Source organism: Rhineura floridana, chromosome 10, assembly GCF_030035675.1.
Source record: "Rhineura floridana isolate rRhiFlo1 chromosome 10, rRhiFlo1.hap2, whole genome shotgun sequence".
Classification (NCBI taxonomy): domain Eukaryota; kingdom Metazoa; phylum Chordata; class Lepidosauria; order Squamata; family Rhineuridae; genus Rhineura; species Rhineura floridana.
Window position 1 is genome coordinate 13,519,623 of NC_084489.1, and position 26,835 is coordinate 13,546,457.

At 41.5% G+C, this 26,835-nt stretch overlaps 1 protein-coding gene across 5 annotated transcripts in view; it reads right to left on the reverse strand.

The window, feature by feature from the left end:
* The window catches only part of BBS9 (Bardet-Biedl syndrome 9), a 461,803-nt gene that overhangs the window by 88,287 nt on the left and 346,681 nt on the right, over nucleotides 1-26,835 (reverse strand). Inside the window, exon 22 of one of the 5 annotated variants that reach the window (XM_061587178.1) lies at nucleotides 5,130-5,209. The exons of the other annotated variants lie outside the window; for them this stretch is intronic. Coding sequence (XP_061443162.1) covers nucleotides 5,187-5,209 — 23 coding nt within the window. The 3' untranslated portion in view covers nucleotides 5,130-5,186. Of the gene's footprint in view, nucleotides 1-5,129; nucleotides 5,210-26,835 lie in introns of those variants that run through there. 5 annotated transcript variants of the gene reach the window in all.

The following is a 26,835-nucleotide window of genomic DNA, read 5'->3' on the forward strand; positions in this document are numbered from 1 at the left end:
AGTCCGTCCGGCATTGCTGGCTGGACCTTTTCTCATAAATTAATGAAATCCAGTCCTCCCAACAAAAACAGGCTTTTGAGGTTGATCTCTACATTTCTCCCTGCCCGGGAGAAATTTCATCAGTCAAAAAAAAAATGTTCTGACTGATTTATATCTGAAAAAGCTTCTTCTGAGGCGGGAGCCCGTCTCAAAAGCAGGCACAAGCGAAGTCACCCTTCCCGGAAGTCACTGCCCTGAGATCCTTAGAAGAAGGGATACAAATGTGATTAATATTTAAAAAAATATTGTAACCACTCATAATTGTAGCAAAACAAGAGTAAATATACTATAATCTCATTGCAACATAGAGACTCAATGCAAAGAGCACACATTATTAGACAGGCTTTACAGGGCCATTGCAAAAATCATCGCACCAGTTAACAGCTTCACCTCCTTCTTTACACGTCCTCTGTGTAATTTGAAATGTACCGTATATTCCGGCGTATAAGACAACTTTTTAACCCTGGAAAATCTTCTCCAAAGTCGGGGGTCGTCTTATACGCCGGGTGTCGTCTTATTAGGGTTGCCATATTGCCTGGATAGCCGGGTTTTACCCGGATTCTAAGCATGCCACCCGGAGCCCGGCTAACCCCTTAGGTGGCCCTGATTCTCAGCTTTCATTAAAAAAAAAAATTAAGTTTCTAGGTGGTGCGGTTCTCGAGATATATATAAAAACGTCAGGCACCCCCCCCCCGGTTAAATCGTTTTTTAAACTACTGTATAGCACTTCGTAGCTTTAACCCCGCCCGTTCAGGATTTCAGCCAATCAGTGAAGTGTTTGTTTGGTGGCAGTGTCTGCAAAACCTCATTCGAGGCCAGAAAATGGTGGTTTCCCCTCCTGTTTATCTGAAAATCTCATAAATTGGGTAGGTATATACATTTCAGTTTTCCCCCCTGTTGTGTGTAGGAGTCAGATCCTGGGCAGTGTTTTGAAAACCTTCCCAATAGTTGCTTTTGGGGGTAAAAACAGTGCTAATCCCATATGTCCAGAGTAAATCCTATTGAATTCAGTAGGAGTTACTTTTGAGTAGACATGATTATGAATGTGCTGAAAATCAATGGGACTTTGGAGTGAATGTAAAAAAGAATTGTGTTTGTGTTCTCTTTCTGCCCCCCCAGTCCTATTTTAAAGCAAGTAGGCAGGGCTTACTTAGGTATTGCAGTTTTTATTCTGTAGGAAACTAATACTGATTTTTTAAAAACTAATACTGATTTTTCTGCAATGACCAACTGGTTTGACAATAAACTGTTATATGGGCTGTATGTATTTATACATCTGCAGTGTGTGCATGTGCGTGTATGGAGTCTTATGATTCAGAATTTTGGGTTGTGTGAAGTTGCTTATCACTTGAGGTTGCATTTCTGTCCCTGTTTGAGTAAGCCCCACTGAATACACTGGGACTTGCTTCTGAATAAATAAACCTAGGATTGCACTATAAATATCTTTACAGTTTGTGTAAATAATAAATATATTTGATAGTTATGCTTATATAAATATTTCTTCATTTATCATATTTTTGGTTTTTGGTTAGGAATCCTGACTGGTTGTGAGATGCTTAGTTTTTTGCCTTATAGGAATCTTGTTGTGGTTGGTATGGTATTACATTTAGGAAAGTGTTACTGCCTTCTGTATTTTTTTTCCTATTTGCATTTCACTTATCTTTAACCTCACTCCGTTACAGCCATAGAAGCAACAGCAGCATATGCAAGATAATTAACTCCCATTAGTGATAAGAACAAGAATTTATAATTATTATTTCAATTAAAACAAGAGGCTTATCAATACTTTGAAGAGGACCAGATATTTATTTTCTTTCTGAGCCCAGGACTGGGTCTTTCATGATGCCCGGTGTGTGTGTGTGTGTGTGTGTGTGTGTGTGTGTGTGTGTGTGTGTGTGTGGGGAGGAGAGTAGTCGATAAGACAGACATCCTGGCATTGATAATCGAATTAGCAAGGTATGTGTGGGGTTGTTGTACACTTCCAGGCTCAGTTTCATTTTGAGTATGGAGGTGGAACCTGTGTAGATGTGGTTATCAAAGGGAGAAGAAATTTTGAGTTAAGCAAAGCTCTGCTTTTATAAAACCTAAGAAACATACAGTACTTTGAATGTCTGAGTGCCTGCACCAGTGGAATACTAGAGGAACTTGTAAAACTTGCTGCAACAGTATTTAGAACTGAGCATGTGGTGTGAAAGACTCCTTTTCCTAACATTTTGGCTTGTTTTTCTCTGATTGTGTATTTTTATTGTTTTTACTATATTTGTAAGCTGTGCTGAGCTCTGTTTTTAACAGCAAAAGGGCAGGATATAAATTCTCTTAATCAATCAATAAATACTCCATAGTGTTGGAAACTAGAGTCTAGGCATTTAATGTTGCTTTTAAAAAAAAGATTTCTCACATCTTTCCCCAGTTTTTGGTGGTAATTCCTAGGCACAAAAACAAAACAACTGGACAATCCAAATATTAATATTTATAAGTTTATAAGTGACAGTTTTCCTGCTAAGTACCTGCATGTCATAAGCAGGGGTAGTCTTATATGGCGAGTATATCCCAAACTCTATATTTTAACTGGAAAAGTTGGGGGTCGTCTTATACGCCCAGTCGTCTTATACACCGGAATATACGGTAACAAATATTGATTGGCTCTAAAATAATACAGATTGCAAAGGCATGCTATCCAGAATTACATGAATAATTTAAAGATATGTCCTAGCTGCCTATGTTCTTCTACAGTTCTGTACTTTGAGACGTAAAATACTTACTTGGTTCTTCACAGAGAAATAACACCCAACTGAAAAAGAGCAGCCTTCCACAGCTAGGTGCCCTACAGAAGTTTTCGACTACAAACCTTATTAGCTACTACCAGCATGAAATGGCTGACAATAACAGTTGAAGGAAGAGCCTGACAGAGTGGTCTTTCAATAGAGTCATTGAGAGGCCCTGCAGTCTCATCTCTCTCTAACATGATGGGATGATTGCGGATAACAGTTAGGAGAATGATGAACCTGGTATTTCAGTGTAGGATTACAGTCTAAAGAGAGTCTGTGTAGTGTAGTCATCTGAGTGTCAGACTAGAACCTTGGGAGACCAGTGTTCGAATCCCCAATCAGCCATGAAGCTCACTGGGAGGCCTTGGGCCATTCACTGTCTCTCAACTTAACCTACCTCACAGGATTGTTGTGGGGATAAAATGGGGAGGGAAGAACCATATGCACCACCTTGAGCTCCTTGGAAGAATGGTGGAATATAAATGTAATAAACAAACAAAAAACTGGTGCAAGGGGAGTCAGATTGGGAACATGGTGCGAAGCGAGAGGCACTTTAAAAACGTTTGCCCTACCACAGTCCATTTGGTATTGGACCTCACCCAGCCTGCTCACTATCTGTGATGGAAGAAAAACTCCCACTTACGCCAACAGAAACTTTCCTCCTATGACAAATAGAAGGTGTGTATGTGTGCGTGCATCTAAATGGACTGTAGCAGAGGCAAAGTTTTAAAGCAGCAAGCAAAATTAGTGGGCTGTTGCTTTAAATTAGTCTGGCATGTAGGACAAATTAGGCCCACTAGTTTGGCCTGTGAGGCTGTTTCAGCTAAGCCACACACACCTGACATATACTTGACACCATAAATAATGAGGTTTGGAGCGAATAAAGATGGAACTTCATTGAAAGAAGGTTTGCAGGCATTGCTAATTAGCGGTTCCTGTGAAGCTGTGTGCAAAGCCCTGTGCACTTGGCTCTGCAAGCACTGATGATCAGCTCATCAGCTCACCTTGCAAACCACTCTGTGCCTTTGCCTGTGTGGTTTGATTTCAAACCACACAGACCCAAATGGGTCACCTGACATCACTGTGATATCAGCCACATGATAAAAAAATATCAATTTTGTTTTTGAGGGTAGAAATATATACAATAATCTTTTGAATTATTTATTGATAGAATTTATTGAGAAATCTGACTAATCTTTTCATTAAGCAGTGCAAGGAAATCAGACATAAAATCAGTTAGACTATATCTCAACTGTGCCTCCAAATGTTTGTCCGATATCTGTTACCTATATTTTGATTTCACTAGTTCTACTGCAGAAAAACTTGATTTGCAGAGCCACATTGAACACAAAATTGAAAACAGCTTTGGAATAATTGTATTTTGAACCACAAACTCATTTCAATTTAAAACATGAGTCCACATCATAACAATTAAATTATGTTTCAAATGTTGAGCGCTTTGAAGTAAATCACATCCTTCTCAAAAAGGTGCCTCTCCAAAGAAAGAAGCTTCACAAGTTCTTGCGACTGTTGAGAATTGTAGATGTTAAAGTTAAATGGATCTTGCATTCTGCAGTATATAGGACCCAAGGATTAATTTATTATTATTTATTTATTAGATTAGATCTGTGAAGATATTGATCTGTGATTATTAAGGGTGGGCACTTTTTGAACCGGTACATGTATAAAATAATTTTATTTTTTAAAGTATTTTAAAAATAGATGTTAAAGGAAAGATGCAATTTGCCACAAGTAAACAGCAGTTTCGCCGCATGTGGCGAGTGGCAACCCATGTTGGACACCAAGGGTTTACAGCATGCAATCATTACACTATATGCTGCCATGCTGACAAGTGGTTGCATCTGATATCCTTGTGTGCAACTAATGAAGGATAAATGGTCCTGTACATTATTGCAAGCTATCTTGAACACCTTAGGGGGGAAACCATTTAGGAAGTGAGATTTAATAAATTAATAAATAAGAGATTTGTTGTACCTTTTGTTTCTACTTCATGGTTCCTATTCTATTTGTTACTAGCAGCCAGTGAATTTAGAATACCGTGTGGTACAACAAAGAGTTGCATAGACTGTGGTCACATTCATACCATACATTTCAAGTGCATGGCTTCCCCCAAAGTATCCTGGGAACTGTAGTTTACTCCTCACAAAGACACACTTTACAGCATCCTTGACAAACTACAGTTCCCAGGTTTCTTGTGGCATGTGGTCTAAATGTATGGTGTGATCTGCAAGTCAATTCCAGTTTCTGCTGGCGAATATCCTTACCTCTCTGGAGGGAAATACAATACAGTTGGTGGTAGCAATTCTGAGCTGGGTAACAGCATAAAAGCTGGTTAGTTCACTCCAATAAATGGTGCATTTAAAATGCTCGTGGAACTGGTTCTGAGTGACAAAAACAAGGTGGCATATTTAGACTAGCTCTTGGCATGTGATTCTTAATGAAATATACACAGAAAAGTAGAGTTCACCATAGTGACAGGTACTGAGAAAGGGATAGGTAGATGGATTAGCCACACATACATACAACATATCTGCTTTAAAAGGGTTCAGCTGCAGACTTGCATTTGTTGGTGCAAAGTTGGACATTTCTGAAGTGACATAGCATGTTTTTCTCTGAATCTTAAAAAATCTAACTGGTTTTGAACCTATTGCAAAAATATGGAGATCATCTGATCTTAACCACTTTTTGATTGCATATTTTGTTACCTCTTTTGCATGATAATGAATATGCCCCATTTGCTAAGGACAGATATGGTGTTATTTGAGATTTACTTTATTGAGGAGAAGGAGATCCATAATTTTTCTTGAATTCTGTAATCTTGACATGCTAGACTACATTCAGAATAAATATTTCCAATCCAAATATAATAGGTAAAACTCACATTGTGGCGATGTTATCACATCAAAAACAAAACATGAGAGTTGGGTTCAGATGTTGTTTTACAACTTTTATTGGACAGCCATGGTGACCAATAAACGCATTCAATAATCATGATCACTTTACACTGTAGTCAAGAAGAAAATATTAATGATACTTGGAAAATTTGCTCATTAGCTGCATGCACGTCTGAAAAGGTTTTAACTGTACGTTCACAATTTTACTTCCATTTTTATAGTATATTGAACAGATCCATATTATATTCTAATTGTACAACATATCTGATAGCAACTTTAACCTATGGAACATGCAAGAATAAAAAATAACTTTTGAAGAATTAAGGACCTTTTGTATGGATTGGCAGACACACACTGGAGCAAGTCAAAGCCTCTGTGGAGCCACTCAGATATGGGTAAATATAATCATGTATAAAATCTTTGAAAAATAATTCCCCATGGTACATTCTTGATATACTTTACTATGAGGACTACATACAGCAAGCAGGACTGCTTCATGCTGTTCTTAGCTTCACGTCCTCTCTGTTTATTTTTCATGTGTCCTTTGGCTACATTGTAGAGTAAGTGATGAGTCATGTCTAGGCTGCCCTATTTTACCTCTTGTTCTTTTAGACTGATGGGGAAGGAGACCAGTCAAGTGTGCAGCCCACAGAGTAACAGTTAGCCTTTGATTGCTCACATAGTAGTTAATCAGAACTATTAATTTAAGGCAGCCATTCATTGACAGCTTACATTGGCATAGTCCCATTGACTAGAGTGGGGCTATGCCAGCATACACAGTCATTTCACCATTTTAATGATCCAATCCACAAACCAGTTAAGCCAGAGTATTTGGATTTTGCCTAGTTTCCATGCCCTACCATAACTGACAGCGTTAACTTAAGCATATTTACTCAGAAGTAAGTTCCATTAAGTTCATTAGACCTTGTTCCCTAGTGAGTGAGTTTAGGATTGTAGCCTAAATCTTTAACTAGGCTTAAGTACATAATAATAGCATATTTCCCCCTATTTACACATACCATCACTCCCATCCTCTTCCTCTGTAATTTCCCGTGTTGGATTATTGATTATGAGATCCTTGGAGCAGGGACCTGTTCCCTTCTACTTTGAAAAAAACACTTATGACACTAAAACAAAAGCAACAGTGTTTAACCACACTGACTTCAGTTAAACTAAAAAATCTAGTCCTATAATTTCTTGCATCACCAAATAAATGCTTAGGGTAGAGCATACTGTATAATGTAGCTAATGGCTTGAGAAAAAACTTCAGTACTTTTAAGTAGATTTGCTGGCATTAGGGTTGCCAGGTTCAGGGCCTGAGACTGATCCTGTATCTTTCGGAGAAGAGAAAGTCAGCCAAGTGCAGGTGTTCTTGCAACTCTCCCTTCCCCCTGCACAACTTTTAAAGATACAGAAGACCTCTTGGAGGCCGGGCCTGGCAATTTCATTGTATTTCGGCATTAATGTGCACAACAATTTTGTATTTAAATACTTAAATACATATTTCCAGGGGTGTAGCCATCCAGGGTCTTGGGGGGTCTTACACCCCTTGCTTTTTGGGGAGCAGGGTCCCTATGCCTCCAGGATCTTACAAGCCAATCAGCATGAAAGGGGAGCATGTTAGCCACTGAGAAGAGTTTTTTAACATGCTTCCTTGTCTTTTCCTGTTCATTGGAGCCAATCAGAGTGAAAGAAGGTGAGTCAGCTATTAGAAGACCCTTCTCAATAGCTAACACTCTCCCCTTTCATGCTTACTGGCTCCTAGGGATGTCCGTTGTGCGAGAAAGTACTAATTCTCAACCCAGCAGCAAAAAAAAGGAGGCATGGCTGTGACTAACATGAAGGGAACCTGCACTTCTGAATTTGCCACTGCGCTGCTGCATATTTCTAAAAGCATTTCTCTCAAATTATACATTCTTATTGAATTTTGATGCATTTTTGGAGCAGACTGCAAGAGGCAAGTATCAGTTCAGTTTGTATTGGAATTCTTTATCAGAATTCACAATGATAGAATTGCTCTGCCACCGCTATATAGATGTTATGCTAAGGCACTTACAGAGCTCTGATATACTTTTTTTGTGTGTTCACAGATGTGCATAAAACTTGGAACGAACCAACTTCAGGAACTACATTGCAAATTCACTAATAGGCAAAAACAACAACAACTGGGGGTTTAAGAAACTTTAAAAAGCAGGGAAATTGGACAGCTATAGTGAATGCACCAGGGGAGCAGGAGACCTGACCTCCTCTCTGAGATACTGTACTGCCCTACAAATTTGTAAAAATGCAAACACAATTTGGGTTGGTCTTTCACAGTCCAATCCACTTCCTGTGTAGCTTGGAAGAATTTGGTAACATGTGCCTCTGAGCATATGGTGAGTGGTGGCAACACCTGCAATCAGGACTGCATCTCCAATGATGGAAAATTAATTTTTTTGTATGTTTCTTGGTGTTCTTCTTACTTGGCTTCTCTCCCTTGTTACTACAGTTTCTACAGAGAACGTAACCTAGAAAATTATATTTCTCTTATTAGTCCTCCTAGAAATCTGTGTCAAATTTATTTTTATTAATTTCAAAGCCTTTTTATTAGTCAATGTCATATGATGGTGAAGACAGCCTTTTGTGTTTCAAATTGGAGGTTATGTTCTATTTCTATTTTGGGTGCATTAACAGTTGAATCTAAAACTGCAGTTTGATGTACAATCAGACTGATTACAATATGTTGCTACTTCAGCAATGACTGTAGCTGTTAGAAAAAAGAAACTTGGCCTGCCCAAGATGCATGTGTTCAGCCTGCTATGCTTAAACTACTCCACTTAAGGAAGGATGGACATGGTCAATTAAAAACATAAGAGCACACCAAGAAATTTGCTAGAATATATTTCATCTCCCACTGTTTTATCTTGTGCAGACTGAGACACCCCTTGTGTCCATTGGAGACTATTCTGCATAATAGTCAGTGTCATTATTCCACAATTGGTTTTGGAGTTTTTTGTGTAAATTATGCAAAGTGTTGCTGCACTTCACATAGAAACAGAAGCAAAAAAAAAATTACCATAGGAAACTTCATTAAAATTGCAAAGCAGACCAAACATCTGAACTATATCAACTATCCTAACATTGTTGCTTCCTCCCTGCTAAAGCAAGATCAGCACAGCACATGTCTTGTTTCTGTTATTTGGGCTGATTGCAGGTGTTGCCACCACTCACCATATGCTCAGAGGCACATGTTACCAAATTCATACAAGCTACACAGGAAGTGGATTGGACGGTGAAAGAACAACCCAAATTGTGTTTGCATTTTCACAAATTTGTAGGGCAATACAATATCTCAGAGAAGAGGTCAGGTCTCCTGCTCGCCTGATACATTCACTAAAACTGCCCAATTTCCCTGTTTTTAAAAGTTTGATAGAAATATCTGTTGGCTATAGGTACGTTCTTAAACTGCCAGGTTTTTCTTTTGCCTATTAGTGAATTTCTCTGCTTTTTAATCTGTGAGGTAAGAATGGGATCCTGTACAAGTTTGCTGAGAATGGATTGATCATTTACATGCTTATTGGGTTCAGTGGGATTTACTCCCATGCAATTATGCTTAGGATAGCTAAAATTGACCATGGGGGAGAAGGGGGGAGGGGAGAGGAGAGGAGAGAGAATGCGGGAGAGGGAGAAGGGATTGGAAGGGGAAGGGGCTGGAGGGGCAAATGAAGGGGCAAGAGGGAGATGACAGAAGGGAGGAGGAGAGAGGGCAGGTTTGATAATTCGCATGCTTTTTGAGTTCAGTGGGATTTATTCCTGTGCAATGATGCTTCAGATAGGTGAAACTGACCTGGGGGAGGGGCGGGGCGGGGAGGATGAGAAGGGGACTAGGAGTAGGAGTAGGAAGGGAAGGGGAGGGGATTAGGTGGATGGGCACTGGGCAGAGGGAAAACATTGTGAACACTGTAATTGTTTTTTAGGGTTTCCCCTACCTTTTTATTCTACAGCAGCCACATGTAGTCTCCCACCTAAATTTAAACCGAAGCTGTCCCTGGCCACATCCACACCACACATTGATTTCACTTTAAACAGCCATGGCTTCTCCCAAAGAATCCTGGGAAGTGTTGTTTGTGAAAGGTGCTGAGAGTTGCTAGGAGATGCCCTATTCCCCTCACAGATCTACAATCCATTGAACAGGGGCTGACTGTTAAATCACTCTGGACACTGGAGCTCTGTCAGGGGAATAGGAGTCTCCTAACAGCTCTCAGCACCCTTCACAAATTACACTTCCCAGGATTCTTTTGGGGAAGCCATGACTTTTTAAAGTGGAATAAATGTCTGGCATGGGTGTGGCCCCCTGATTAGGCAAGCCAAACAGTGTCAGTCTGGCCTTTAGAACACTGACAGTTGGTTCTTACTGAGCATGCCTGTGCTATCATATAATCCAATGTTAAATTTCTTAAATTAATTAAAAATCAGCCATGCATTTTTTTTAATTTTTAAACTGCAGAAGATGAAGGACAGAGTATGGGGCAAGGTTAGTAATAGGATTACAGGCACTCTGTGAACATAACTGATTTTTAATTAATTTCAACAGATTATGAGAACTCTGACAGAAAAAAGTCCAACAAAGGTCTGGATTTTTTTTCTTGTTTTACATTTTGAACTCTCGATTCTCTCTGACTGTTTTGTGTATTCCCATGAAAACTGAGAAGGTTGTTAAGCAAGCTTTTCTGAGTTTAGGACTATAAGTTTTGTAAGATTTGTTTTGAAATGAACTTATGGGAAGCAGCAGAATGATATGTTGCGGGATGTGAATTATCCATGCTGGCTATAGTATACAGCCACTCTCCAAAAGTATTCCTTGACTCAGCCGCTGAAGCCTCACAAAGTGTGGAACTCATGGGCATAACAACAGGGGATAAAGGGGACAGGAGAAGAAAGCAGAGCTGCTCAGTGTGGAGTAGCAGTATTCCTCACTTCACACAAGTGTCAGCTGGTATCCTATTATTTTATGTTATAAACATATTTGTATATTGCTATTTCATTTCAAAAACCATCAAGGTGGTTTACAGCAAACAGAAATCTCATAATAAAATCCATTAAAATATTTTAAGTAAAGTTCTGAAAATACTACATTACTCTAGGCAAACATTTCAGCAGGTCATTTTACAATACTGAACATGACAAAATATTACCCTTTGTACCTCTGCTTTGGCCTTGTATTATAGAACAAAACTTACAATTTTCCTCTTTGTATCTTAGGGCTCATCTACACAGGGTTTTAATGTGTGTCTGGTGCTACTCACATCCTTTTTTAATTCGCATGGTTCACATGACGTTACTGGCAAACAGAAGCTATCACACAGTTTCCCCACTGTAAATCCATACTAATCCAGTCCTCTGATAATCCAAAAAGGGAAGGAAAAAAATTGTCACTCCGTATCTCTAGGCCTTGCAGACACTTTGCTCTGATGCTTTTAGGTGGTGTGTCAATCGTTCCCTTCCCCATGCCCACTTCCTCCTCCCCCCCTCATTTTATTTCTTGCAACTTACAGCTGCTCTCTCCTGTTCTGCAATGCTTTTTTATGTTGCTGCAAACGGTGCCTTTATTTTCTCCCCCCTCAACTTGTGCACAAAACCATAACACTGCTCAAACAAAGATATGTATTTCAGCTGTATTGTGCCAGTGAAACTACAAATAACCACACTTCCGGGTTGTTGTTGTTTTAAATGAAATTTACTGGTAGAACAAACTGAGCATGTTTGGTTGCCAGGTAATGAGAGGGAGTGGAAATGTTAAATTAGAGCCTGTGGTCTTTAGGAAACTGTGTGATTGATGCTTCCCCTCAAGTGTGACTAGAAAACACCGTGTTTGCAGCTGGCATTGAGCCCTTCCTGTGGAGGCGGTGCAAACAGAAAACGGAGGTAAAAACAGTGTCTTTAGCACGGAGTTATGCTTTCATGTGGATAAGCCCATAGTCTGTTTCTGGCATCATATGCTGAAGTCTAAAAAAATAAAATTGTTTAAACACAAACACAAAATCACCACCACATAAGCCCTCAAAATTCAAGGAAAATAAAGACAAGTATATTTCATTAAGCTCCGTGCAATAATGCCTCTCATAAATCAATGGTACAGTTTTTGAATATCTGGAATCTGAGCCATATTGTGACTTGGAAGAGTGTGTAGTCTGAGAAACCTAAATATCTAAAAGAAATCAAGTACGCTATGGTGGATAGTGTCAGACTAGGACCAGGGATCAAATACTCATGCAGCATAAAGCTGTTCGGATGATCTCAGCCAGTCACACACACTGGCTCAATTCACATGCTCAGTTCCTGGTTAAATAATCTAGGATATACACAAGCAGATTATGCAAACTGCTGTGTTCCTCCCTTGCATGAGTGGCAAAATAAGCCAGTATTCAGCAGTTAGCACTTCACCATAACTTCTCATTACATGTGAACCAGGAAACTACAGTTAATGCTTCCAAATAAACCAGGATATTAAGCTATGCTTTCAAATTAGTTTAATATCTTGGCTTGTTTAGAAGCCATTAACCATCGTTTCTGGGTTTGCATGTAGCAAGAAGCAATGGTTAAATGATGGGTACTTTTCCTTTTGTGGCTTGTGCAAAGGAAGGTGCAGAGTGGCAGAAACGAAGCTTTGTGTGGGTACGTGCTGTTTATGCATATTTTGTTTTACTTAACCAGGAATTGAGCACCAAACCAGAAACTGATCATGGGCCCCACACTCATTGCGTCATCTACTTCACAGAGTAGTTATGCTGGTTTAAATGGCAAGACAACACATACACAACCCCAAATTCCTTCGAAGAAGGGTAAAATTTTAAAAATGTAATAAATTAAAAAAAATGATGATGGGGAAAAGGATGACTGAACCCAAGAGAAATTTTATAAAATAATTGGTACAACTTAGGTAACAAGTAATTAAATATGTGTGTGTGTATATGTGTATATCTACACACACACACACACACACACACACACACTTCATAAGATTTCAGCAGCTTGTATGGAATGTCTGTTACCATTTAAGAAAACTATAACCTCTGGTTTTCTTCCTGCACACGGTAAAGATATTTCAAATCAAGTATCTGACTTGCACCTCTATTGCAGTGGTGACATACATTTATGTTATTATAGCACAGACATGTTTCTCTGACATGTCAGGAGTTAATATTTCCTGTTTCTAACAAAAACAATGGCTTCTGATTACCAGTCTCCCATATATTGTAGTATGCATGTTAGCAACACACACACACACAGAGTGGAACAGCCAGACCGTTATATGCATCGCTTATATACATCTTAGACTAGTGCCAATGTTTTCATTACGTCTGGCATTTATGCTGTAGAATTTTATTTATTTGTTTTACACACGCTCCCCTTATAGATTTTCTCCTTGGTTCATAAAAGAGAAAGTCTCTGTAGATTTCTTTATTTCTTCCACAAATGAGATCTAAGCTAAGTCCCTTTTTTGTAGAATTCCACCTAAAGGTCAACTATGCTTGTTAAGACTTTTTAGGTGTCTCTTCCATTTAAATCAAGTTTAAAAAATGGAATGGAATCCACTTAGAGGGAACAATCCTACATCAATGAAAAACACATGCAAATGTTCAATAGGTCAGCTATGTAAAAATGTGTTATATACTGTGTTTATAGGTGTTTTATTCACAGACAAGGTTGGCACTTGCAGTTTATTGATTTCCTGGTGCAAATACTTTAATCTAGTGATTTATATGTTAAATCATTTTCTCTCTGTTAAATATGAAAGACTGAATCTTTGTGACTATCAGAACATTATATTATTTTTCTGTTTTATTTATAACAGATCTTGACTGACTTTCAGTATGGAGACCACTGCATTTGTAAATGGTCCCTACGGATGATGGACGAATAATGCTCTATGCTATTGTCAGCCCACTTTCCTCACCAGCTGTGAACACCTCTGACTTCTGAAGCTGTTAATGTGAATTCGGATCTTCATTTCCCCCATTTGGGTTCAACCTTAACCAGAAACTAATGGTGATAGCACTCTGTGGAATACTCTGGATCAGTGACCTAAGATAGAGGAGGTTATTTTTCTAAGAATATGTATGCTGAGAATTTTGGAGAACTGTGTAGAAGCCAAGCCATTTACGGAAAGAAGAAAGCAGAAATCCAATTACTGGCTAACTTTTAAACTCAGAAGTGACTGGTGGGAGCATTTATGAGAATGTGGGAAGAACCACATAGTACACTAGGACAGTTTCAAACCAGTGCTGTGATTTCCTAGTGCTTGGATGAGGCTGATAAGAGCACTATTCATTTTAGATTATATCTGTGCCTTTTAATTAAATAAGCAAACCTTTGAGAAAAGGCTTAACCCCAAGTAGCCATCAGGGCTTCACTAGTAGATATGCCAGATATGCCATACAGGCAACAATAAAGTTACACAGAAATATTACTGCACTGTAATATTATTGATAGTAATAAACACAGGGATTTGTTGTAAATGGGGCTTAAAAACCCACATCCTTTCCTCCCCATTTGCTATTTATTTTGCAGCTGCTCAATATTCCTGTATAGCCAGCAAAAATCCTATTTCATCACTCTGCTACAGTGTTGGAAGATTTTAATATTAAAAGCATAATATTTCTGAATTAAATGGCCTTATCCAAATGGGAACGGGTAAACATACCATGTATGTATATTTTTCTTTTCAAACTTGCATTTTAACGTATGCCTTTCAGCTGCAAATCAGCAGCTCCTATCATCTGCATCAAAGCCAAGTTTGTAATACCACCACTCCTATTTCCTATATCCTACTCTCTTGAATGAACCTTTCAGTAGCTCTACAGCTTATGTGAATAATTAAAAATAAAACCTTTTAAACCAGGATTCTGGTTTATAATATACGCAGAGTGCCAATTCTGAAGTCATGTGGTGTTTATAAATCAACACAGTAGGAACTAATCACTGTTTCTTTACATTTCTCGGCCTCTGGCTCCACTGATGCAGCTTGGCACACAATTAGGCTGGCTCAGTGCATATGGATGTCTGCTGACTGGATAGCAGCTGCCTATTTCATATTTCAAGCTTTGTCCTTTAGGTGTAGGTAGGTTCCACCACCCCCTTGCTTCTGTCACCTATCCTACGCCTGTTTTGTGTGAAATGGACTGTATATTTATTGATTTATTTTGTATACTGCTTTACATTTCAACAGAGATCCCTAAGTGGTTTACATATCCCAACAAAAATATAAAAAATACAATATAAAATGGCAGTGATGTGCTCAGAGCAAATGGAGGAACTATTAAACAAAAGTATAGTCTATTAAGAAAAACAGAATAAACTCAGACACAAACAAGAGAAATACAAAATGGTATTCTTTGACTTGGCTTCAGATGTTAAAACATAACAAGCCAAAGCAAAATATTTGAGGTGCTAGACTTCATAGATGTTCCATAAGGCATTCCACAAAGCATTTTTATTTCTTTTGGATGTAGAAATTGAAGAGTCTAATGAGTGGACAAAAGTGACAGAGGGGTGAGGGATTAGGGTGGGGCAATGCTTCCTAGCATCAATGAGCTGCAGGTCACAGAGAAAAACAAAAGGTGAAGAAGATGGGGAGATGTGCATTGGTGAATAAGACAGGATGATGGTTAGACAGGAGGCCAGACAGTGTAGCTCTTAGAGAATACAAGAAGAAGACAATGCCTGTGGTACAATGATGTGGGAATAAGTCCAAAGGCAAGGTACTCAAGGAGTCTGGGCAAGTATACACCCTAGTGCAAACCTAGGCAGAGATGGGAAGATGGCCAGGAGTGTAGCTCTTTTCAGCAGGCAGCAAAGCATATCAGGCAACGTCAGCAGGGATCGAAATCTTTGGCTCTCCAAAAGTTGTTAGAATCTTAATTCCCACCCATGCCAGCATGACCAATTATTAGGGATGATGGGAATTGTAGTTCAGCAATATCTGGAAGGTCAAAGGTTCCCCACTCTTGAACCTGCGGAATTTTACAGCTTTTAAAAAATCATTTATCAGCCCACATTCTCAATGACTATATCTGCTTCCTGATTATACTTTAATTCAACTGTACCAGAGTTTTGGAGACAGAAAAAAAATACTTTGTTGCCTACATCTTTTCACATCATTGATCTACTGTTGTTGTTATGTGCCTTTAAGTCAACTACGACTTATGGCGACCCTATGAATGAGCGACCTCCAAGAGCATCTGTCATGAACCACCCTGTTCAGATCTTGTAAGTTCAGGTCTGTGGCTTCCTTTATGGAATCAATCCATCTCTTGTTTGGCCTTCCTCTTTTTCTACTCCCTTCTGTTTTTCCCAGCATTATTGTCTTTTCTAGTGAATCATGTCTTCTCATTATGTGTCCAAAGTTTCATCATTTTAGCTTCTAGTGACAGTTCTGGTTTAACATGTTCTAACACCCAATTATTTGTCTTTTTCGCAGTCCATTGATCTGCTACTGGATCACTAATCAAGCATCTTTAATTCTGAGCTGATAAGAGTTCTGAAGGAATTCAAGGCTACAAAGGCAAAACTGATACTCTAAAAATATAACATTTCCATCAGCCTCTATTAGAGGAATAGTATATGCATAAGTGAATTGTTTGGACTGACATAGGGTACAAACACACTCACTGTTCTGCTGGTTCCAGTGAGTCTCCACCTCTCTTTGCTGCAAATGGGGGCACGTGACACTAGTCAAACCACACCCCTTTTTACTGTAAAATATGGAGGGAGCCGTTTAAGTGTGTTTTTTTCTTCTTCAATTCAGCTTCCAAGAGATTGCACAACTGATCAGCAAATCAACTGGTTCCCCCTTCAGGTGTGGCTAATGGAAACACTTTGATCTGGCTACTAGTTGTGTTTACAGCCTTAATGTCTCTAAAGTTTATAGAGTCTAAACTTTCCTCAAAACTGCTCTCTTTGCTGAAGGGAGACAATGCATCTGAGGCTTGCTTTTAGTTCAGCATCTCTTTTCAGCGACTTTGGGCTTGACTCATTCATTCTAATCCTTAGAATCCAAACTAAACATAGTGGCAGCTGCCATGGCTGTTTCTTTACACATCTGCCCTGTTTGTGTATAAAGATGGGCTGGGGTCTATTTTTAACATGAAAAGGAGTGAGCTCCCACCACCATACCGTTCTGTGATCTGTCACCCTGGTACTCTTTTCCCAGGCTGGCTGGCTTTTCAGTATTGGAGCTGAGCAGGGGGGAAATAAAGAGTTCATGTAGCAGACCTTGAGGAGGTAAGGATGGGGAGGATTCAGTTCCTCTCAACCATGCACTCTTTGTGATGTTAAAATTACACACACAAATGTGTGAACAGGGTGGGCATATAAACAACAAACATGGCTGCTGCCAGCATATCGAGTTTAGTCCATAGTTCTTAAATAAACTCTATAGGGGAAACGATCCCTCTGTCCTAAACCATTACATTAATAGAATCAGGTAGCCTAAAAAATGTAAATATCCCAGGCAGCTAATAGCACAAGGAATACCAGTAAGAAGCAAAACTACCACTAATATCTGGGGACTGACTTCACATTATTTTGTAACATAAGCACTTTCCACCCAGAGGGCAGGAGTCAAGGAGGGTCTGATTGTGGAATCAAAATAGTCCTACCACTCTTGTTATTTTAGCCTCCCTTTCTTCCTCCTGATTACTGCACTCAACATAATCTACAGTGCTGGTGATAAACCTGCTGGCACACAATTTATAGATAAACAACACTTGTCTCTATTCAACCCACTTATCTTTTTGACCAGTCAAAGAAAGCTCTCTCTCTCTCTCTCTCTCTCTCTCTCTCTCTCTCTCTCTCTTGTGTCTGCCTGGCGTCTAAGCTTTGTTTCTTCCTAACCCCCACCCTTTTTTCTTTTCTTTCTGTATAAGGAAAACAGCAAGGCTTTGCATACAGCAAGAGAGTAGAGTTATTTTTTCTGCTTGAACATAACACATGCTTTTACACACAGCTAGAGCACTTCCTAATGCAAGGCTAACTGAAAAAGTAGCCGCCAAGTGATAAGGTCAAGTTGCTATGCAGCAGAATCTTCACATTCCTTTTTTTCAGCCAGCTCATAACAGAGTTTGCAGCAGCAAAAGATTGGGGCCCTGAAGTGAGAGAAAGTGGTGGCTAGTGCCTCCAAGGAGTGGAGGAGCTACAAGTCCCACCCAACTTGACAAGCCACTCCTATCATTCTTTGCTCAGCTTCAGACATCCAAAGATCCTCCTGCCCAGTTTCACCTCAGCCCAGCTCACAGGAACCCCTCCTCTCAGCCACCATTGTTCCCTCTCTTGAATACTGAACTTGGGCAGCCCCCCATGCCTATCCGTATGGAATTTAAACAAGGCTGCCCAAAAATAAGCTAGTATTTCTTGCATACTTAGAGAGTAACCTGGGCACACAGAGGGATATTGGCTTGTACATTCAAAGAAATAGAAACAGTAAAACACCGCAAACCTCCCCCTTTCTATAGAGCAATAAAGTGCTCAGGTTCAGGCCCTTTGACATCCTATAGTATTACAATGGAAAGTTTCAAGTGGATGGAAAAAATGTTTCCTTTTCCTTTCCCCCTTCCTGAAACTCCCCCCTTCATGAAGCCAAAACAGCACTACAAAACTCCTGTTCCAGGCTGGTTGGAGACATTAACAAGAGCACTCTTGTTAGGGACTGGGAATGTACAGCAACATTTTGTTGCAGGTCCTCACTTGTAATCACCCTTTAGCCAGCCTTCCCTGTTAGGTGTGGCAGCCTCATTTCTAGGTGGGGCATTTGGGGGGAGGGGCATTTGGGGGGAGGGGCACAATCCCCCCCCCCGTGGAGAGGATGTGAGGGCTAGGCTAGAGGAAGGGAAAGGCAGTGACCTCTCACTCTTCCATCCAGAGAGTGTATTCATTTACATGAATGAAATTTAATCTGTTGAATTGTCTTACCCTGTTCTGAGAGATCCTAAGGGATACCAGGCTCAAAAGCTTGACTTTGCCTATAGCTGCAGCCTCCTTTCACCTGTGGTTTGTCCCTGTGTTCTGATGCTTCATGAACTGAACTACCTCACTAATGACGATGAGCTCCTGAGCTTCACTTTCATGCTGCATTAGGTATCTCTGTTTTAGATTCCACCTGAAAAACAAACTTGTTCATACTACAAGTTTAGAGAAGGGCAGAGAGAAAATAAATACTTCAAGATGTCTATGTTAACTCTTCCCTTGAGAGCCCCTCCTGGTCTTGTTCCTGACATTTAGATTTTCTTCCTGTTGGACAATCAAGGGAAAACATTTAAATTGGATGCTATATAAAGGACTAATAAAGCAACTGGAAACTAATTATGGAAAGCAATTTTTTTTAAATTTTTATACTGGTTGCTGGGTTGATTTTTCTGCTCCGAAAACATGAAATGACCTCATACTGAGCTGCACACATTGGGAAATCAGGAATTAGGCCTGAGTTGCAGCCTAGGTGACCAGCCAGCCAGCTAACTGCAGAGTGCACACCAGTGTTTCTATTCATCTAGGGCTGTTTTCATCCTTTGCCATCAAGGAGTAAAACAAAACAAAACCAGCCATTATGATTGTGAGTCCAATGAGTGCTTTAAAAGATTAAAGGTATTATTTTTTTCCAGATCACTTTAAGTTATCTCATTATATCCTGCTCTACTCATCATAATAACTCCAGAATAAACAAACTCTTACTTACTGCAGGCCAACAAAGATGCTTCTTTACTGCTGGCTGGGACGGAGTGTAACTCTAGCCCATAATACAAAGTTCTAATATTGAACTCTTCACAGGTCATGAAGAGTTGCTTTTCTCAGGATCACTTAAGTAATTATAGGGCAATTGTGTTCATGAAAATTCCACTCTCATTCAGGGAGATACTTGAGTGAGCAGATGTTAGGGGGCTCTTCCAGATGAGGCATTTGTTGTGCAGTCACTCTGCCTTATTTGCTGATTTTTTCAGAGGGACCTATTGTTAAATTGTTTCTGTTTGTAAAACAAATTGGGGGGAGCACAGCTCTGGTGGGGCAGTTCATCCGTTTTCCCCAACTTAGCTACAGGGCAGCTTGTAATATCTAAAGTAGAAGCTCCATGTTCAAAGGCAATATAACTCTGAATACCAGGTGCTGGGACAAACAGATGCTGTCCCATTGGAAAGAGAACGCTGCAGCAGAGGGAGATAAGTGACCTGCCAAAGGCTACAAACCAAATACAAGGCAGAGATGGGGTTTGAACCCCAATTACAAACCCCACTTTTGACCCAACATTTGCTACTGCAACACTATCCCCATTTCACAAATGGCAAATTAGTGAGGTTGAGAGAGAAGTGACTTGCTGAAGCCAACAAATGGGAGTACAAGCAGTAAGGTAGTTTGCTAGGCAAAGCCACTGACCATCACACTAGACTAGAACAAAAGAGGAGAGAGGGGCAGTTACCTTTTGTTGCCAGGAGGTGGCTGTGGAGGGAGGGGGTACCATAGCCAGCACTGTGCAAGTGTAGAGTTCACATACATTAATCTTTTAACACCCCTATTCACATACATTGCCCCATTCTATACTCCCCATTCTATATGGTTTGCTTTTGTGATTTTTATTTACTTATATACTTATGTATATTGTTTTCAGGTATTTATTGTTGCTTAATTATTATACTTAAAATGTGGGACATTATTATTAGCAGTAGTATTGTTTAGTAATGAATGTGGAATTGTTATCACTGCTACTCTGTACTGTATTTTTTAAATTTTGATGTTTGTCGGGATGTGAAAACCACTTAGAGATCTCTGTTGACATACAAAGCAGTAAGTAAATGAAATAAATACAGTCCATCTCCACATAAAATTGGCTTAAGACAAATAACAAAACCAAGGGAAGATGGACTCCATTTTTCTTACTTCACACATGCTGATAACTCTCCTTGGGCAACCTAATTTCACTTGCACCTAAAGAGGAAAGCACAAGATTTAAAATAGACAGCTGCTATCCAATCAGGACCCCTCCAGCTTCACCGAGCCAGCCTTCCAATGCCTGCACTATCCGATGTGATGTAGTGGTTAGTGTCAAACTAAGACTGGACAAAACGAGGTTAAAATCTCTGCTCATCTATGAATCTCATTGACAAGCTTGGGCCAGTTACTATTTTTCAGCCCAACATCTCACAAGGTTATTGTGAGGACAACATGGGGCAAGGAAAGTGCCTCACAGGCTGTCCTGAGTTTCTTGCAGGAAGGTAGGGAAATGACAGGTCACAATAACTGAGGCCCAGTGCCTGCAGGAGGAAGGGGACCACCATCTCCCAGGGAAATAGGAGAGCCGTCTGCCTGCCTGCCTCCTTGCTGCTGCAGCTGCTGCTACTCGGCTATGATGGGGAATTTTACATATACATACATGTATGGCTAATGGGGAATTCAATATACAGAAACAATGAGCAAAATATATTCTTTCATAAAGCTATAAAGATTCATAACATTTTAATAGTTTAGCAGGAAGCCAGATCTTTTTCTCTTTGGAACTGACTTCCCTGACCATGCTGGTTTCTTTGTAACTATTTGTACTCAAAACAATTGATAACACTGTGCTGAATATCTCGGTACCTCTAAGACGTAGAAAGAATTGCAGAATAGCTAAGATGCTTAGCTCACTGTGAAAATGTACTTTCATGTGAAGTACTGAACATTGCCAAATTCGTTAGAACACCAAATTCACTAGAATATGATGCAGAGAAGTACAGTACCTATGCAAAATGCCTGTGTAATACTATCATGTCTATGTCATTCTGATGTGTTAAATCCTGATTGGTAGATGCTAAAGTCTTTGTCCTGAAATGTATAAAACCCCCAGGCAAACAGTGCCAAGTTGCAGTTCTCTACTCACTAGGAGGGAGACTGACCAAGTGTACACTTGTCATTGAATAAAGGCTTACCTTTTTGCTGCAAGCCTGTGTCTTCAATTTTTTTATTCAAGGACCCCCAGCAAAAGATCCCAATGGAGAAAAACAAAATACCACCACCGCCCTCTCCCTGTTGGACTTCCACTCTGCAGGTGTCATGCCTTGCAGGACCAGGCCCCCAGGTACTCAACCAGCTGTTGCTGTTATCATCCACCTGTCCCTTCCCTGGAGGGGATACAAAAGCTGGCTGGCTGAGGTGGCTTGGGAGACCCAGTGCCTGCAGGAGGAAGGGGACCACCATCGCCCAGGGAAGGAGAGCTGTTTGCTTCTGTTGCCTGCCTTCCTGCCTGCCTGCCGCTGCTGCTCGGCTACCACCACTGCCCTCTCCCTGTTGGACTTTCACTCTGCAGGTGTCACGCCTTGCAGCACCAGGCCCCCAGGCACTCAGCCAGCTGTTGCTGATACCATCCACCTGTCCCTTCCCTGGAGGGGATACATAAGCTGGCTGGCTGAGGTGGCTCCTACTTTGCAGATTGCCTGGCTTTTTGAGGGTCTTGAGTCATATGCCTGGGAGAGAGGACTCAGAGCCAAGTGGGGAGACTTGAGGGGCCCCCAATTAGTGTAGTGACGGGTAGAGGGAGATATGGCGTTGTGAGGAGGACTTACGAGGTAAGGGGAATGTGGCCCAGGCAGTTAATGGCTGTGCCTTGTTCCAGTCCTCCCCACATCCGCAGGTTTGTTGGTTGCCCTATCAGCCAGACCTCCAGATGCTGCTCCTAAATGTCAGATCGGTGCATAATAAGATCTCCCTCATTCATGATTCAATTGTGGATGTGGCAGCCGATCTGGCATATATAACCGAGACTTGGGTGGGTGAGCAGGGAGGAGTCAGTCTCTCCCAGCTATGCGCGCCAGGGTACCTGGGTCAGCATCAGGGTAGACCTGAGGGTCGGGGAGGGATGTTTGCTGTGGTCTATAGGAGCTCCATCTCCCTCTGCTAGCACCCTGTCCACGTGACTACTGGTCTGGAGTGTTTGCACCTTGTGTTGGGTCAGCGGGACAGACTGGGGATTCTGTTGATGTACCGCCCACCCCGCTGCCAAACAGACTCCCTAGCTGAGCTGACGGAGGTGGTCTCAGGTGTACTGTTGAGATCCCCCAGACATCCATGCCAAAGCCACCTTATCCGGGACGGCTCAGGATTTCATGGTCTCCATGACAACATGGGACTCTCCCAATATGCCATTGACTGAACACATGTAGCAGGGCATACTCTAGACTTGGTTTTTGCAACTGGACATGGAGATGGTGATCTGAATGTGGGGAATCTTACATCAGTTCCTTTGTCATGGACAGATCATCGTTTGCTGAAGTTTAGACTTACAGCAGCTTTTCCCCTCTGCAAGAGTGGGGAATCTACTAAGTTGGTCCGCCCCCAGAGACTAATGGATCCCGATGGTTTCCAAAGGGTTCTGGGGAGTTTTCCGGCTGATAGGGCTGGTGCTCCTGTCGAAACCCTGGTTGAACTGTGGAATACAGAAATGACCTGGGCGGTTGACATGATTGCTCCTGAGCGCTCTCTCCTGTGTAGAGCTCGTACGGCTCCATGGTATACCCCAGAGCTGAGAGCGATGAAACAATATAGAAGACGGCTTGAGTGCAGATGGAGGTGAACTCCTAGTGGATGCAAGTAGACTGGTAAGTGCCTATGGTAAGCTATATTTAGGGGCAGTGAGGGCAGCAAAAAAACAATATTTTGCTGCCGCTATTAAATCATCAATCTGCTGCCCAGCAGAGCTCTTCAGAATTGTCCGGGGGCTATTACACGCTGGCCCCAAGAACATGGTAGAACCACCTGATGCCCACTGTAATGAATTTGCTAGGCACTTCCAGGATAAAATCTTTAGCATCCACCAGGACTTAGACTCCAGTGTTATAGCAGGTGAATCAAGCGAGGTATCCAGTGCACAGCCTTGTCCCGATTTCTTGGATGAGTTTCAGTTGGTACAGTTTGAGGACATTGACAAGGTGCTTGGACAGGTTCGTGCAACCACTTCTGTGCTGGATCCTTGCCCTTCTTGGCTAATAAAAGCTAGCAGGGATGGAACAGCCGCCTAGGCCAGGGAAGTGATTAATGCCTCTCTGCGAGAGGGGGTGGTCCCTGGCTGCCTGAAAACGGCGGTAGTGAGACCACTCCTGAAGAGACCCTCCCTGGACCCAGAAATCTTAATAACTATAGGCCGGTTGCAAATGTTCCATTCCTGGGCAAGGTCCTTGAAAGAGTGGTGGCAGGCCACCTCCAGACACTCTTGGATGAGACCAATTATCTGGATCCATTTCAGTCCAGTTTCAGGCCTGGTTTTGGCATGGAAACAGCCTTGGTCGCCCTGTATGATGACTTCTGTCGGGAGAGAGAAAGGGGGAGTGTGACTCTGTTGATTCTCCTTGATCTCTCAGTGGCTTTTGAAACCATCAACCATGGTATCCTTCTGGGAAGACTGGCTGAATTGGGAGTGGGGAGGGACTGCATGGCAGTGGTTCCGCTCCTACTTGGTGGGTCAGCTCCAGAAGGTGGTGCTTGGGGAACATTGCTCAGCACCCTGGACTCTTCAGTATGGGGTTCCGCAGGGGTCAGTTCTGTCCCCCATGCTGTTCAACATCTACATGAAACCGTTGGGTGCGGTCATCCAGAGCTTTGGAGTGTGTTGCCATCAGTATGCTGATGACACACAGCTCTATTTCTCATTTTCATCTTCTTCAGGTGAGGCTGTCAATGTGCTGAACCGGTGCCTGGCTGCGACAATGGACTGGATGAGGGCTAATAAACTGAGGCTCAATCCAGACAAGACTGAGATGCTGCTAGTGGGTGGTTCTTAAGAACATAAAAACATAAGAAGAGCCTGCTGGATCAGGCCAGTGGCCCATCTAGTCCAGCACCCTGTTCTCACAGTGGCCAACCAGGTGCCTGGGGGAACCCCGCAAGCAGGACTCAAGTGCAAGAACACTCTCCCCTCCTGAGGCTTCCGGCAACTGGTTTTCAGAAGCATGCTGCCTCTGACTAGAGTGGCAGAGCACAGCCATCACGGCTAGTAGCCATTGATAGCCCCGTCCTCCATGAATTTGTCTAATCTTCTTTTAAAGCCATCCAAGCTGGTGGCCATTACTGCATCTTGTGGGAGCAAATTCCATAGTTTAACTATGCGCTGAGTAAAGAAGTACTTCCTTTTGTCTGTCCTGGATCTTCCAACATTCAGCTTCTTTGAATGTCCCCGAGTTCTAGTATTATGAGAGAGGGAGAAGAACTTTTCTCTATCCATTTCCTCAATGCCATGCATAATTTTATACACTTCTGTCATGTCTCCTCTGACCCGCCTTTTCTCTAAACTAAAAAGCCCCAAATGCTGCAACCTTTCCTCGTAAGGGAGTCGCTCCATCCCCTTGATCATTCTGGTTGCCCTCTTCTGAACCTTTTCCAACTCTAGAATATCCTTTTTGAGATGAGGCGACCAGAACTGTACACAGTATTCCAAATGCGGCCGCACCATAGATTTATACAATGGCATTATGATATCGGCTGTTTTATTTTCAATACCTTTCCTAATTATCGCTAGCATGGAATTTGCCTTTTTCACAGCTGCCGCACACTGGGTCGACATTTTCATCGTGCTGTCCACTACAACCCCGAGGTCTCTCTCCTGGTCGGTCACCGCCAGTTCAGACCCCATGAGCGTATATGTGAAATTAAGATTTTTTGCTCCAATATGCATAATTTTACACTTGTTTATATTGAATTGCATTTGCCATTTTTCCGCCCATTCACTCAGTTTGGAGAGGTCTTTTTGGAGCTCTTCGCAATCCCTTTTTGTTTTAACAACCCTGAACAATTTCGTGTCGTCAGCAAACTTGGCCACTTCACTGCTCACTCTTAATTCTAGGTCATTAATGAACAAGTTGAAAAGTACAGGTCCCAATACCGATCCTTGAGGGACTCCACTTTCTACAGCCCTCCATTGGGAGAACTGTCCGTTTATTCCTACTCTCTGCTTTCTGCTTCTTAACCAATCCCTTATCCACAAGAGGACCTCTCCTCTTATTCCATGACTGCTAAGCTTCCTCAGAAGCCTTTGGTGAGGTACCTTGTCAAATGCTTTTTGAAAGTCTAAGTACACTATGTCCACTGGATCACCTGTATCTATATGCTTGTTGACACTCTCAAAGAATTCTAGTAGGTTACTGAGACAGGACTTTCCCTTGCAGAAGCCATGCTGGCTCTGCTTCAGCAAGGCTTGTTCTTCTATGTGCTTAGTTAATCTAGCTTTAATAATACTTTCTACCAGTTTCCCAGGGACAGAAGTTAAGCTAACTGGCCTGTAATTTCCGCGATCTCCTCTTCTGACCGGATGGTGGATGTCCAACCTGTCCTGGATGGGGTTGCACTCCCCCTGAAGGAGCAGGTCTTTGAAGACGGTTCGGAAACTGCAGCTTGTACAAAATGCAGCAGCCAGATTGTTAACAGGAACCAGACGGTTCAAACATATAAAACCGATTCTGGCCTGCTTGCATTAGCTGGCTGTATGTTTCTGAGCTCGATTCAAGGTGCTGGTTTTAATCTATAAAGCTTACACGGCTTGGGACCACAATACCTGATGGAACACCTCTCCCGACATGAACTCACCTGTTCACTACGCTCAACATCCAAGGCCCTCCTCTGGGTGCCTCCTCCGAGGGAAGCTGGAGGCTGGCAACAAGGGAGAGGGCCTTCTCAGTGGTGGCTCCCAAATTATGGAATGATCTCCTTGACAAGGTGCACCTGGCGCCAACGCTGTTATCTATTTGGTGCCAGGTCAAGACTTTCCTCTTCTTCCAGGCATTTTAGAATGTGTTTTTAAATGGCTTTTTAAAAATGTGTTTTTAAAAATGTGTACATTTGTTTTTAATTGTTGTAAACTGCCCAGAGAGCTTTGGCTATGGGGCGGTATACAAATGTAATAAATAAATAAATAAATAAATAAATAAATAATAAACATAATGTCATCCACACGTTTGTGGCACCATGCTCCAAATCCCCAGAAAACACCTCCCAGTGGTTTCATATAGATGTTATATAGCATAGAAGACAGGATGGAACTTTGTGGGACCCCACAGCATAACTGCCATGAGGCTGAGATTAAGTCCCTCTGTGTTACTCTTTGGTAGTTACACTGAAATAGGAACAGA